Consider the following 15,337-nt stretch of genomic DNA (forward strand, 5'->3'; position numbering starts at 1 on the left):
AGCTAATCAAATCTACTGATTAAATTTGTGAGATTTATCAAGTGAATAATTTGTACTGATGGTCAGATTCTCTTCTATTGAAGCAGATGCACTTTGGATCATTTTTCAAATCATGGTAGAGAACATAACTATCAGGTTTTATTCAAATTTGTGGAGTTGAAGCAAAAATGTGACTTAGAATTTTTTAATTATTCTATTAACTGTTTACTTAAACTGTTGTGCTGATAATATACATTTATATGATTAAAAATATGATTAAATTAGATGCAAAACGTAAAATAAAACCACACTGTGTGTACTTTTTTATCTCTCAACTAAAGCAATATATATATATATATATATATATATATATATATATATATATATATATATATATATATATATATATATAACGCACTAATGTTTCGTAAGTTATCAGTCTCTTTTATGGTTTCGCAACAGCAGTAGCCATAATAGCTTGTTTTAAATGCGGAAATAGTTGTGTGGGTTTGTTCATGAATCAGGAAAACAACCTTTGCATCATACCGCTAGTGCGCTACAAGTTTCCTGCTGTTCTAGTCCGCGAGTGACGTCACAGCCGGCAATAAAAAAATAACAACAAAATATCAAAAACTTAAAGGTTTTGTTTAAAGAATTTCTTTGAAAGCTGTTATTAATTGTTGACCTTTCCCTCTTTATTTACAAGGTGCCATTAAACGCAGGCTGATAATTTAATCTTTATGAGCTAGCTCGCCTCGTACAGACAGAAGTCAGAACTGGAATAAACCTGTTTTACCCAGTAGGCTCCCATCCTGCTTCATGTGCACGCGCCCGTGCCTGTGCCTTTAGTTTAGAATAGCTAGTCACTCACTACGGGCACGCGCAGTCCTCTTCTGATCCTCACAAACGTCTTTGTTCATAAAATTGCTATTTTATTAATAACTAGAATATTTATGAAATGCGTGTATTTCACAGAACACAGAAGTGTTGTCGCGGTTAAATAACAAATCGTCTAATTCAGTGCTGTGATATGTTGACTCTTCACACACATAAACTCCAGAGGTCTTGTCAAGGGATGTTTTTTTTTCTGTGTAAACAGACAGGTGAGATTTGAGCGCATCCAGCCGGCTCACCACCGGGAAGTGCAGTGCGCGTTCCCGATCTTCACTACACCAGCAGACAGCTGTCGCGCCCGCGCTTGAATACCGGCTTCAGCCGGTATAAAATCTGCCAAGCTTCAGTGAGAGGAAACCGAGACAGAGAGCTGGCAGATAACAGTTAGTCTAGTTATAATATTAGTATTTATAAATTGTTAATGTAGTCAAACATAAATAGAAAGCGATATATTTGAACAGGGTCATTTCCCAACTAACAGTCATCCCTCGTGCTCTCCTCAGAAGTAACTGCGGATGCTCCAAACAGGAATGATGTTCTCCAGTTAACACATCAACTAAGAAGCCAGCTAACGTTAGCTCTAAGTTACTGGTTTTTATTTTCTTTCAAATACCCGAGTTCTCCCAGTTTCTTCAACGTTTCGGTAAGTTAAAACGATTCATACTCGAGCTATATTACATGTGCGGCACCGGTGACTGACACGTTTGTCTTTTGAAGATATAACGTTAGGCGTAAAGGTTATAGTTTTCATTTATTTTTAAAAAGGTTAAACATTTTGTGACGGGGCATGCGAATCATGCAGAGAGGTTGAGATGCTGGACGTCATAGTCCTGCTGTACTGCGTCTAATAATAATACAGTGCCTATAGTTGTCTTGATAGTTAAAACCATCCACGTCTTGAGAAATGTATTAGTCTAAAGACAATACCATTGCTATATACACCATTACTACTATACCACTACTGTGTGTGTGTGTGTATATATATATATATATATATATATATATATATATTTTTTTTTTTTTCTAAATCAGTGCTGTGATATGTCAACACTTCAGAAATATAAACTCCAGGTCGTGATAGGGTATTTTATAAATAAATAAATAAATAAACCAATTACAGCCAAACATAACCAGTCAGATCCAATCATATCACGATGTAGGCATTTCCTTCTCTCAAGTGATTTCCCCCCATTCATTCTCAATTAACCCCCCCCCCCCCCCCCCTCAACTCACAGCACGCTTTAGGGGGTCTTTTAAAAGGGTTAGTTCATCCAAAAATGAAAATTAGTTTGTGTTTTACTTACCCTCGACGTATCCTAGGTTTATATGACTTTCTTCTTTCAGACGAATCCAGTGGGAGTTATATTAAAATTGTCCTGGCTATTCCAAGCTCTTATCATTGCAGTCAGCAGGTGTTTGCAGCTGAACAGTCTACAAGTCATCAAATAAAATGCGCGCATTCATAATAAACATGCCTCACACTGCTCTGGGGGGTGAAAAAAGGCCTTGTGTATTGAATACATGTGTTTTTGTAAGAAAATATCCATATTTCAAATGTAATACTAAACACTTTTCTCTCACTTCCGTTATCTGTCATACGTAGAAGCCGTTACAGCGGATGACGCAGCACGTAATATGCGCAGCGATCGCGCCTCTGAGATATGCTAGTCTTGTGAGTTTGTTTACATGAGCAAAGGAAGCAAAGTTTCCTTACTTTAGTAAAGTACCAGTCTCTTCTTGGCTGCCGCTCTCAACACCGTCAAAATAAAAGTCCCATCTGGAACACATCGGCCAAGCAGAAAAATGCGATATATCCGATATATATGCCGATATATCGGTCGATCACTAATTGAAATCCTCCAACATTTTTCTTCGCAAATCCTCAGTTTGTACTTCTAATTTGTGACCGGTGTTTTGTTTTCTCCTCTCCGTGTTCGTCACAAATCATGCAACACGTACTACTACAACGTACTACGACATCCGCGGGAACGGCTTCCACATATGACAGATAGCAGAAGTGAGAAAAAAGTGTTTATTACGTTTGAAATATGGATATATTTGTTACAAAAACTAGTGATTTATACTCTTTTTTTATATTATATTTTGTAATATTTTGAGGAGACACTGCCTCCCTTGCCTACGCAGAGGAAATGCCCCTGTGTGGTGCTTGTGGTGCCAAAGCCAAGTGGTGCTTGGCTTTGGCACTCTCATTTTTCTCTAATATCCTAACAGTGGTTAGCTAACAAATGTTTTATGCATTGATTTGTAGTACCTTAAAAGTAAAACAATCCAGCAGACAGAGCAGATTAAAGACATGAGCTGCTTTCAAACACAGCCCGCTGTTGAGTTGACAAAAGCACAACATCAAAGCCGGTGTAAAAATGACATCATACCTAAAACTTTCTGTACTATAACTTTGCTTGCATTTACAGAAACGTCAGTGTCCATCATGACAGGAATAATGTCTGCCCTGAAGGGCTTCACAAGCCCCAATGTGTACGATGAGGTGCCTGATGGAGGCTGGGGCTGGATGGTGGCTGCCGCCTTCTTCTTCGTGGAAGTTTTTACCTATGGCATCATCAAGATTTTTGGGATCTTCCTCCAGGACCTTATGACAGACTTTAATGAAACCAACAGCAGAGTGTCTTGGGTTGTCTCCATCTGTGTCTTTGTTATGGCCTTCACAGGTAATTCAGTCTAGACGTTTAAAGATACAATACAAAAGTACTAGGTGTACCTCAGTGTTTACACAATACAAATAGTGTTTACACACAAAAAAAAAAAATAATAATAATAAAAAAAAACCTCAGTGTATGATATTGCAGAAGGATTCATGATTGTTTTCTGGTGAATGCTTTTTCAGGTTACTCCAGTTTTTCAAACCTAAATCAATTTTTCATTACTAGCTTTTGCTTTTACGATCATAAAGAGATCTGTACAAGCCATTGTATACTTTTTTTTTTTTGTTATCATCAATGCTGGTTTTATTGTACTGCAATAATTTATTGTACTTTTTTCACAAGCTACACCGAACACACAGCTCAATTTTAGTCCAGGCAAGTTGATGGAAAATAGGTCATTATAAAAAGCCCTGGAATATCCCAAAATGCAGGGCAGGTACAAAGTGTAAAATTGAGAAACAAGCTGTGTCATCAAATCTGTAATTTCCCTGTAATTCTCTCAAGCCTTAAGGGGATAGTTGACCTAAAAGTTAAATTTTTGCCATTATTTTCTCACCCTCATATAGTTCCAAAAGAGGATATTTTGAGAAATGTCTTTTCTGTCCATTCAGTCGAACTTAGTGGAAACCAAAACTGTTTGGTTACCAACATTCTTCAAAATAATTTTTAAATTTTATGCTTCAGAGACGAAAATAGGTTTATAAATGAAATATTGGTGGGAGATGACAGAATTGTAATTTTTGGGTCAACTATCTCTTTAAATGATGCACACACACACATACACACAAAAGATATTGAGTTCCTGCTGAGTGAATCTGTCAAACTGATCCTGTCTTCCAAGCTCATCTCTTCATACTGGCATTTGTGCTGAGAGCAAACAATGCCCTGTTTAGTAAATGTGTTAAAGTGCTGTGTAAGGACAGCTGACTGTAGACTCACACACTTTGCCCAGTGATAAAGCAGCCCCACCATTACATGACTCAATGAATGGATTCACATTTTTTCCAGCTGAGAGGGCTTCAAAGGGTCATTCTTGTTCAAACCGAGGCATTCACTCAAATGGCTCAGATAGAAAGTGATTACACAAAGCAAAACTTGCTAGTGATACTGTCTTCATGCCTTTGCTACAAAAATGGATCCACCATTAATAGATAGTTTAAGACAGTTTTGAAAAGGAAGTCAAGTCACCTTTATTTGTATAGCACTTTTTTCTGTATAGCACTTTTTTTGACTGGTTGTCAAAGCAGCTTTACAGAGTCAAACGGGGTGCATAGATTTACTGTGTTTGTAATTGAATTTAAGCTGTAAGACTGCAAATACAACACAGCTGTTATTGTGTGTTAAGTGTTTATGATTGACACCATCTTTCCCACAGCACCTCTTTCCATGGTGATGAGTAACCGCTTTGGCTATCAGCCTGTTGTCATGCTTGGTGGTCTGCTGATCAGCCTGGGTACAATCACAACAGCCCTCACCAACTCCATCACTGAGATGTACATTACCATGGGAATCATTGCAGGTAAATCCAGCTTGAGTGTGAGTTATAATTGTGAGACATGTTTTGTCCTGTACTATCCTATAACAAAGTATGTAAGGTAAATGACTGCTGAATTTATTCAGTACTTTAATATTGCATTTTTTTTGTTGAAAGTGCACATTTTTCCTCAGGGTGGCATGGCATGATATTGTGAAAACTAATTAATGTTGAATTTTTATATTAAAGAAGAGACTAAAGAGATTTTTCAAACATAGCCTTTGTAAAGTAACAATTTCTTTCTTTTTGTTTAAAACTGTTAGTTAACGTTTAGAGTCTGCCTGGTTAAAGTTATATTTAGAATAAATGCTGATCTTTTGAACGTTCTATTCATCAAAGAATCCCAAAAATGCAAACAAAACTATTAAGAAGCTCAGCTGTTTTAAACCTTGATAGTAATAAGAAATGTTTTTTGAGTAGCAAATCAGCATTTCAGAATGACTTCTGAAGATCATGTGACACTGAAGACTGGAGTAATGATGCTGAAAATTCAGCTTTGAAATCACAGAAACAAATTACATTTTAAAATATATCGAAATAGAAGAGAGTTATTTTAATGTGTAATAATATTTCGCAATACTGCCCTTTTACAGTATTTTTGATCAAATAAATGCAGCTTTGGTAAGCATGAGTCTTACCAAGCTCAAACTTATGATCGGTAGTGTATTTTCTGTCATGAAAATAATAGTCATTTCTGTCATGTCTCATTATGTACAGGTATGAGTATTTTTTTTTAGAAACACACACCCCTATTTAACAGGATGAGTGTTTTCATGTGTTGACATACAGTTGCGGGATACAAACACATTATCCAAAAGTGAACGTGGCATATTTCAAATTTACTTTTAAGAAAGCTGTCACCTGTATGAGACACCAGTTCATTTAAATATATCTCACAATGCATATTTTAAATACCCTAATATAAGACTATATGTTTGAAGATTTTTATTTGTTTATTTTTATTTATATGTTTGAATTCTTATTTAATAATTATTCACACTCAAGCCATCCAGTCCACATATGATTATATATATATATATACAACCCGAATTCCGGAAAAGTTGGGACGTTTTTTAAATTTTAATAAAATGAAAACCAAAGGAATTTCAAATCACATGAGCCAATATTTTATTCACAATAGAACATAGATAACGTAGCAAATGTTTAAACTGAGAAATTTTACACTTTTATCCACTTAATTAGCTCATTTAAAATTTAATGCCTGCTACAGGTCTCAAAAAAGTTGGCACTGGGGCAACAAATGGCTAAAAAAGCAAGCAGTTTTGAAAAGATTCAGCTGGGAGAACATCTAGTGATTAATTAAGTTAATTGATATCAGGTCTGTAACATGATTAGCTATAAAAGCTTTGTCTTAGAGAAGCAGAGTCTCTCAGAAGTAAAGATGGGCAGAGGCTCTCCAATCTGTGAAAGACTGCGTAAAAAAATTGTGGAAAACTTTAAAAACAATGTTCCTCAACGTCAAATTGCAAAGGCTTTGCAAATCTCATCATCTACAGTGCATAACATCATCAAAAGATTCAGAGAAACTGGAGAAATCTCTGTGCGTAAGGGACAAGGCCGGAGACCTTTATTGGATGCCCGTGGTCTTCGGGCTCTCAGACGACACTGCATCACTCATCGGCATGATTGTGTCAATGACATTACTAAATGGGCCCAGGAATACTTTCAGAAACCACTGTCGGTAAACACAATCCGCCGTGCCATCAGCAGATGCCAACCAAAGCTCTATCATGCAAAAAGGAAGCCATATGTGAACATGGTCCAGAAGCGCCGTCGTGTCCTGTGGGCCAAGGCTCATTTAAAATGGACTATTTCAAAGTGGAATAGTGTTTTATGATCAGACGAGTCCAAATTTGACATTCTTGTTGGAAATCACGGACGCCGTGTCCTCCGGGCTAAAGAGGAGGGAGACCTTCCAGCATGTTATCAGCGTTCAGTTCAAAAGCCAGCATCTCTGATGGTATGGGGGTGCATAAGTGCATACGGTATGGGCAGCTTGCATGTTTTGGAAGGCTCTGTGAATGCTGAAAGGTATATAAAGGTTTTAGAGCAACATATGCTTCCCTCCAAACAACGTCTATTTCAGGGAAGGCCTTGTTTATTTCAGCAGGACAATGCAAAACCACATACTGCAGCTATAACAACAGCATGGCTTCGTCGTAGAAGAGTCCGGGTGCTAACCTGGCCTGCCTGCAGTCCAGATCTTTCACCTATAGAGAACATTTGGCGCATCATTAAACGAAAAATACGTCAAAGACGACCACGAACTCTTCAGCAGCTGGAAATCTATATAAGGCAAGAATGGGACCAAATTCCAACAGCAAAACTCCAGCAACTCATAGCCTCAATGCCCAGACGTCTTCAAACTGTTTTGAAAAGAAAAGGAGATGCTACACCATGGTAAACATGCCCCGTCCCAACTATTTTGAGACCTGTAGCAGAAATCAAAATTGAAATGAGCTCATTTTGTGCATAAAATTGTAAACTTTCTCAGTTTAAACATTTGCTATGTTATCTATGTTCTATTGTGAATAAAATAATGGCTCATGTGATTTGAAAGTCTTTTAGTTTTCATTTTATTAAAATTTAAAAAACGTCCCAACTTTTCCGGAATTCGGGTTGTATATATATATATATATTTAAATGCTCTTAATTTCCTCAGATTAGAATTGACACTTAATGTGACCACATAATTATTTTGATTTTCAGATTTCTCAAAAGATTTCACTGCTAGCTTTCCCCAAATATCAAAACACTTACTCCCCACCATCATTAGTTGATCCTAACCTTGCCAATCTTTGTTTCTCCTTGTCTCTTTTTTGTCTCTTTTAAATACAGTTTTCTTTCAGCACTTTGTCCAGTTTGTGCTACGGAAGAGAGCGGCCTGGTTCTTGGCATTCTTTGAGCACGGCCCCCTTAGACTGACCTGAGCCCCTTGTGTTGAAGGGACCAGTGGCTGTCATCACCCTCTTTGCTATTTATTTACAGGCCTGGGTTACTGCCTTACCTTCCTGCCTACAGTTACCATCCTGTCGCAGTACTTCAGCAAGCGCCGTTCCCTCATCACATCCATAGCCTCCACAGGAGAATGCTTCTCCCTGCTAGCACTTGCTCCAGGTATGATCGCCAGAGTTGTGCAATATAGTCCTCTGGAAAGTTCACACATTTCCTCACCCTCATGTCATTCATTCTTTTGCATAACACAAAACATGATATTAGGTTCGATCTGTGTCTCTTCAAGACCATACTGGAACCCACTGACTTTCATTGTATGAACAAAAACATTTTTAAAATATCTTCTTTTGAGTTCCACAGACTATAGACAGTCATACAGGTTTGGAACAACATGAGGATGAACAAATAATGATAGGTTATTAATTTTTGGGTAAACTGGCCCTTTAAACGCACTGGCAGACTTGTTTTGAATCTTACATAAAGTATTAGCTTAGCATGTACATAACATGATAAAAGTCCATTTGGAAGTCAAATATATTTGCATAGTCATAAAATACTTATTTTTCACAGGAAGCCAAATTTTTTTCAGACATATTGAAAACCTGGTCTTTCTGTAATTAATTTCATTTGAATTCACGTTGCAGCTATGAATGCACTGAAGGAGCATATGGGCTGGCGGAACTGCTTGATCGTGATTGGGGTTATGCAGGCCTCAATTATCATCTGTGGGGCTCTGCTAAAGCCAATAGTCATTAAACCCAAACCCGCTGCCCCAGACGGTTCCACATCCCCCCTTAAAGAACCGGAATCCAAATATGACCAGGAGAATGAACTCACCCGTACCTCTTTAGGCTCTGTGGATTCAGGGGTCCAATCCGTCACCTCTTCACAGATCAACCTGTCCGATGGCCAGGAATCTACAGAAGAGAACTCTGCAGAGAAAAAAGCACTTAAAGAAAAGGAGGAAGAAGAAAACAAGCATCGATTGCTGCCTGAGACCCCACTCAAACAGGAACGAGAAGACTCGAGCGCCTCTAGGCCCAAGTTGTTGGACTTCTCTGTGCTCAGAGACGCCAGTTTCAACTGCTACGCACTGTTTGGCCTGTTCGCCACACTGGGCTTCTTTGCTCCACAGCTCTACGTCATCGAGCTAAGCGTGAGCCGAGGAGTGTCACGTGACAGTGCCACCTACATGCTCTCGGCCATGGCCGTGGCTGAGATTCTAGGTCGTCTGTCCATGGGTTGGGTCCTCAATCGCAGGCCCATCCGCAAAATCTACATTCTGCTGATTTGCACGGTGCTGCTGTGTCCAGTGCTGGTCATCTTCACTTTTGTCACTGAGTTCTGGGGGCTCATGTCCTGCTCCTGTTTCTATGGCTTTCTGCTGGGCACCGTTGCCTCCAGTCACATCCCAATGCTGGCTGAAGATGACGTGATCGGCATTCAGAGAATGTCATCGGCTGTTGGCGTCTATGCCTGTATCCAGAGCTTTGCAGGACTGGCCGGTCCACCTTTAGGAGGTAAAAACAGCCTCTGTAAACTAACCACTTTAGTTATGAGCCACTCTGAACACCTTAACAAATGCATAGTAATCTGACAACTGGCTAGAACAGGTGTTTTTCAAAAGAAATTCAAGTATGATGCGAGGGTCCCATTTAGGCAGCTATATATTTTCATTTTCAGCTTTTAGAAATATTATCTAAATTTGGTGAATGTACCTGGTGCACCTTGGTAGATCTTGTTTTTGATCTGTTTTCATGTGTTTAGTTAGCCTTCTAGTCTGTTAATGGGCTCGGTCTTCCTCTGATCCCTGCCTGTTTGTTTCTGTGGTTACTGATTTGAATAGGTTCCTCAGTTCAGGTGTGTTTAGTTTGTTTGTCCGGTCGATTTAAGCCCAAGACACTTTTTTTTTCCATTTCATGGTCAGTTCTACATATACCATAAATGAAATAAAATATTAAATTAATCATATATATGATTAATATCAATATATATATCAAGTTAAATACATTTCATTATTATCTTAAGTCCATGTTTACTTAGATACCACTAAATCTTTTTGTTTTTGTTCAAATGTTTCACCCCAATTTGAAACACACTTGCAAACCATTCATACTTCCTCCGGTAAATGAAGAGAATCTAGTTATGAACCTATAAATTTGCCTCCCACACACATTTATAAATGTCATCTTGTGTTTTGTTTCAGGTTTTCTGGTAGACATGACTGACAATTACGGATCAGCCTTTTACTCCTGCGCGGCTGGGATGGGAGTCGGTGCTCTGTTTCTTGGGCTGGTGCGTCCAGCCAAATCCGGCCTTTGCCTTTGGAGGAGGAGAAATGACCAGCAAACAACAGACAGAGATTCCAGCTCACAGGGTAGTGATTATGACTTTGTAGAAATGGACATGGAGATTGACAACGGTCCTGCAAAGAGTAAACCTTGGCCAGTATGAAAACCGCCTCACCTCAAGAGTAAACACTCTTATCCTCCACTTGAATGATCATCCCAAAGGCTAACATACACAAACCCTGTGCCAACAGGGTAAAATATTCTTTAAGGCAATTACAGAAGAGTTTTTTTCATTGCACTTTTGCTGACCACCCAATCAAAATCCCCAAAACGTGTTTACATTCCTTGTGTCATTATTTATTGAAAGGAAACAAGAGTTTTGAGGTTCCTTTCCTGTCATATTGTGTACCACGTACTAGTCTCCTCCACAGACAGACACACTTTTAGACAGGACAAGAGTTAATCCTATTAGCCATTCAATTCTATACCTCTCATTTACCAAAGTGTTAATTATTTCATAATTATGTTGTCCAACCATCACACCACTTTTAGTTCTGGCTTTAATGTCTAAAAGATGCAACCTCAGGCTGTTTTGCTGCTTCGAGTGAGGCCATGATGCGTATGTATATCACATTAGGTTGCATAAGCCTAGTTCAGAGATGAAGGTGAGACAGGTACAGAGCTGTCTAGAGTTTCAGGGTTATACGTCATTCGTTTGCCTACAGATAACGGGTCTGTGTTCAATGGTTTATTATTGAACTAGTTTTGCTATTGTAAATGGAAAGATGGCAACATCTCAGCTCAGATGTTAATGTAGCTCTGATGATAATGCAGGACTTGGACCACTTGGTCTTCCATCATCAGTCAGAACATGTTGAATGAGGGATGAGTAACGCTGACCAGACGTCAAAGGCTTCTGTCCTCTCAATTTCTGCTCAGAAATGTAGGCTGCCTAGAAACACATTCAAGACTTTCTCATGAAAAATAATGGCTATAGAATGTAATTTTATCGCTGTAATTTGGAGTGCACCATCTGTGCCTTGTCAAAGAATTCTGTGGAATTATGCAGAGCTTGTGACTTCAGACAGGAAGCTAAAAGGGGCCATTCACATAGCAACAGACGCAGTGTTTCCAAGTACTTCTTTAAGTCGTCCTGTCTATCGCACGTTTATGTAAAAACAGCAGCACTGTAGAATGCAAAAAATATATTTAAAAAATGGCGAGATTTGGCATAGACAAATTGAAATTAATGCATAAACCACGAGTCTTGAAACACGTAAAAAGTTGAAATTCTGTTAAATTGTCTCCAGATGCGTAAAACTTCTTTAAAAACAACTGTATGTACGTTTTTTTAAACCTTGAAATACCAGCTTCAAGATCATTCTGATGGTACACTGACTTCTACGGCGGTGAATGACTTTTCTTTCCCACTCGTCTGTTCTGGGAGTCTGCCAGTTTGACGAGCGGGTACGAAATTCTGCAGAAAGGGTGGATTGCTTTACGGCTGCAACAAATGCAGGTGTACAGGTATCCACTGCTATATTGACTGATATATTTCCACTGACTTAACTGCAGGGAGCATATACAAAACTATATACAGTCGCTTTAACTTTGTTTTTTTATTAATGTGCGGCAATGGTAAAAGTGGTCCGTGAAAAGTAGCGCAATAAAACGTGTTCTGTGAGAACCGGCCTTGAAAACATAATACACTGAATGAGCAACTTGACTGTAGTATTTTTTTTATGTGTAATTCACTACATGAATGACAGAATGGATAATTTGATGGAGAGAAATTAGTTATGAGCACTGGATAAAATGAAAAAAGAATGAAATGTATTCCAGCACAATGTACTGCACAGAAGAGTCTGTAGGTAAATCCCATTAAAGCACTTACCTAATGACTTGAAATCTTATGTACCTCTTATTGTTCTGTAAACTCTTTTAATTTGTCATACATGTATTTAAATACTGTTTATTTAGGTTTGTAGTACTTTTGATGAGAAGACACATTTTGTGCATCTTTTATTTAATTTTTTTAATGTAATGCTTATTTCTGCCAGTGAGATCCTGCACTTCTGAATATTGCAATGCAAGAACATGCTCATTGTAGAATAAAAGCAATGATTTTTAAATAACCGAGTCACAGATATTTATTTGATACTTCACAGACTGATCTTCACTGGGGAACACCACATAAGTAAATCCTATTGTAGTGTTTAAATGAAGCAATCACAAGACAATTTACAAAACGCTGAGTCATGTTGCTGTTGCATCAGTTAGTCACCCTCTGCAGAAGATAAGCACAGCACATGCAGCTGCAGTAACAGTAAGCTCACCCTGTGAAGTTATTTGGAATGCCTTGCCTTGTTTAGACTAACACTGAAAATCCATTAGTGTGCACATTGATGTTTTGCTGAATCAAGATGACATAAATTGTAATTATATCAATTTCTCACACTGTTCCTTAAAGAAAATGTTAGATTTAATATAAATCAAGCTTAATTTATATCAAATCTATATATATTTTAAGAACAGTTTATTTGAATGTTTTGTCATCTAAATTATTGAGCAGATTCCTGGTTGACAATATGCATGAGATACATGGCAAACATCACAACAACCTGTTTTTTCACCGTTATTTTTAACACCCATAAGGTTAAAATAATAAAAAATGCATAATGTATCACTTTAAAAATTTTTATATTTTAGTTTATGTAAATGAGAAAAAGTAAAGCTCACTGAAACCCTGGATAAATTTGGCGCAACACTACAGCTTAGTGTTCACAATGTGGAATTGCACTTTCGCTGACTCGTTCTTTATTTTTTATTTTTTTTGTAGAAATTAAAACAAGATGCGGAATTGCTTACAGATATTCTGAATTAAAAAATGATCTAAATGACAGTTTTTGTAAAATGATTTTATTGGGTCAATGATGAATAATGAAGACTGTACAATGAAAGCAGGTCTATATTCTTTACTGAACACAGGAGTCTTGAAGTCTTTAGTATGAATTATACTGATATGAGGACTCAAAAGCATCCACATTAAACCAAATAAAAAAAAGGACCAGAAATGTCTGAGGCATCAATCTGGAGGCACTAGGAATTATTTTAAGTGGCAGGCATTATTCTTACATAATTATCATCAATCAAATTTGATTATCAGGGCAAAACCAAAAACACAAATCAGCCATCTCTGATCAGAATCAAGTTTTGGATAAAAATACAGTGAGAAAGACTTGTTTGTTTAAACACCATCCTCAATCATTCTTGCTAGGATAGTGAAAAAAAAATGAAAATGAACATGAATGGCTAATGAAGGACATCATAGAACTGCCTCTAAATGATGTCTCTCTCACACGCCTCAGCAGTGTACAGAGGAGGAACACAGCTCAAGTAGTGTATCTATCTGCAGCATTGCCCTTCCTTTAAACACGTCAACCATTAGGAGCACTCTAAAGATGACAAACCAGTGCTCTCCAATGGAGGCACTGAGGCAGTGTGCATGTTGTGTGTGACGGCAGCTGCACCGGTCACACCTACAGATGTGTCACGACTACACCACACAGCGACATCATTTGCACAAGCACTTGGGTTTGCCCTCAGGGCTCCCAGATGAAGGATGTCGTGACCTTGTAAAGGTCCTCAGGGATTCCTTTGGGTTTTGGCAAGTACGTAACACTTGCTTTATTAAGGTCTCTAAGCTCAAAGGCAGATAATACAACGTTTTAAGACTCGACATGCTAGAACTAGGCAGCAAATACTAGAGGTCGATACTCCGTTTTTCAGCACCCTCAAAAGATGCTGAAAACCACTCAAATAATTTTTTGCTTGGAACGGTTTGCATTTGTACAGTGAAGTATTAAAATGGATACTATTCATTAATATTGTATACTAATATGAGAAGCTCAGCAATGCCCGGTTACCTGGCACTGGGGCCAGTGAATGGCACTAGAAGACACAGGACACTGTCAGTGGATAGTGAAGATGTAATACTTGCTTTTCACAAGCCTCCTGGGACTTCAGCCAGGGGTGTAAGGCAGAATTCGACACCAGACAAAGAGTCCTCTACCGCCAAGCGTAGCTGCAGCTATCTGAATGCATACACAGGCACCATTCAGCTGAGACGCACCAGAGTCAAAAGAGCTACGAGAGCAGCCCTGAATGGGGCCAAATGCAGGCAGTGAGTCAGTATCTCTGGATTTATGGGTGCACAGTGGCAAAAAACTGTAGGTTACATATCTGTTAGAAAAGAGTGAGGAGAGTGAGGGATAGACTATTTACATAAAATACTTACTACAACAGTATTCAGGACGGACATGGCACTATACAAACTAGCTATACACAACTGTTGATGGAAAGAGGTTCATATAAGATCTATCCCTTTTCAGGAAGTTTGTTCTAATTATTGGTACCTTAAACACGTGGCACTTGTGAATACAGACGCTTTTGTTAGCAGGGTCTGACCGAGAAGCCAGTTTAGATTTGGTTGTGGACCGAGAAACAAAAACTGAACAGAAAGCAAATAAATTAACAAGAGAGCATTTTTCGTTCCCTGATGGATGAAAAAGTTCTTCCAGACTTTAGCTAGGGCAGAACGGAAGATGTCGTCTGCAGGCCAGCAAGGAAATGTGATTTCCTGCTACAGATGGAGAGCTACAATTAGTGGATATTCCTGAAGGCGAACAACTACGCTTAAGTGGTCTACATTCAGCCCTGAGTTTATGCTGTATGATTACTGCATCTATCAGCTCGCCTAGCGTGGCTAACCACAGTATAAGTTCAGTTTATCAAGTGGCATGAATTGTGAGCGTTATCCATCAGCAGAGGAAAATTATACAAAAATGAAACATAACTTTAAAAATTTATCGGTAAATATATTCATAGATCTCTATATATATATATATATATATATATATATATATATATATATATATATATATATATATATATATATATATATATAAACAACTGGATTCTAA

General features: G+C 38.1%; 2 protein-coding genes across 2 annotated transcripts in view; one reads left to right on the forward strand and one right to left on the reverse strand.

The window, feature by feature from the left end:
• The first annotated feature begins 1,107 nt into the window (after positions 1–1,107).
• LOC132149282 (monocarboxylate transporter 7-like) lies at positions 1,108–11,472 on the forward strand. The gene is made up of 6 exons (XM_059558398.1): positions 1,108–1,516; positions 3,306–3,560; positions 4,930–5,073; positions 8,098–8,226; positions 8,709–9,584; positions 10,271–11,472. The coding sequence occupies exons 2-6, from the start codon at positions 3,323–3,325 to the stop codon at positions 10,516–10,518; spliced, it is 1,635 nt and encodes a 544-aa protein (XP_059414381.1). The 5' UTR covers positions 1,108–1,516; positions 3,306–3,322; the 3' UTR covers positions 10,519–11,472.
• A 1,786-nt stretch (positions 11,473–13,258) lies between these two features.
• LOC132149285 (guanine nucleotide-binding protein subunit alpha-13-like) overlaps positions 13,259–15,337 on the reverse strand; it is a 19,817-nt gene continuing 17,738 nt past the window's right edge. Inside the window, exon 4 of the mRNA XM_059558403.1 lies at positions 13,259–15,337. This exon is cut by the window's right edge and continues 1,081 nt beyond it. The gene's annotated coding sequence lies outside the window, so the exon portion shown is untranslated.

The sequence above is a fragment of the Carassius carassius genome, chromosome 9, assembly GCF_963082965.1.
Source record: "Carassius carassius chromosome 9, fCarCar2.1, whole genome shotgun sequence".
NCBI classification, from domain to species: Eukaryota; Metazoa; Chordata; class Actinopteri; order Cypriniformes; family Cyprinidae; genus Carassius; species Carassius carassius.

Coding starts and splice junctions, on each gene's coding strand:
- LOC132149282 (XM_059558398.1), top strand. CDS start 3,323: ATGACAGGAATAATGTCTGCCCTGAAGGGCTTCACAAGCCCCAATGTG. Junction 5,074..8,097: donor TACCATGGGAATCATTGCAG/GTAAATCCAGCT, acceptor ATTTATTTACAG/GCCTGGGTTACTGCCTTACC. Junction 9,585..10,270: donor GGCCGGTCCACCTTTAGGAG/GTAAAAACAGCC, acceptor GTTTTGTTTCAG/GTTTTCTGGTAGACATGACT.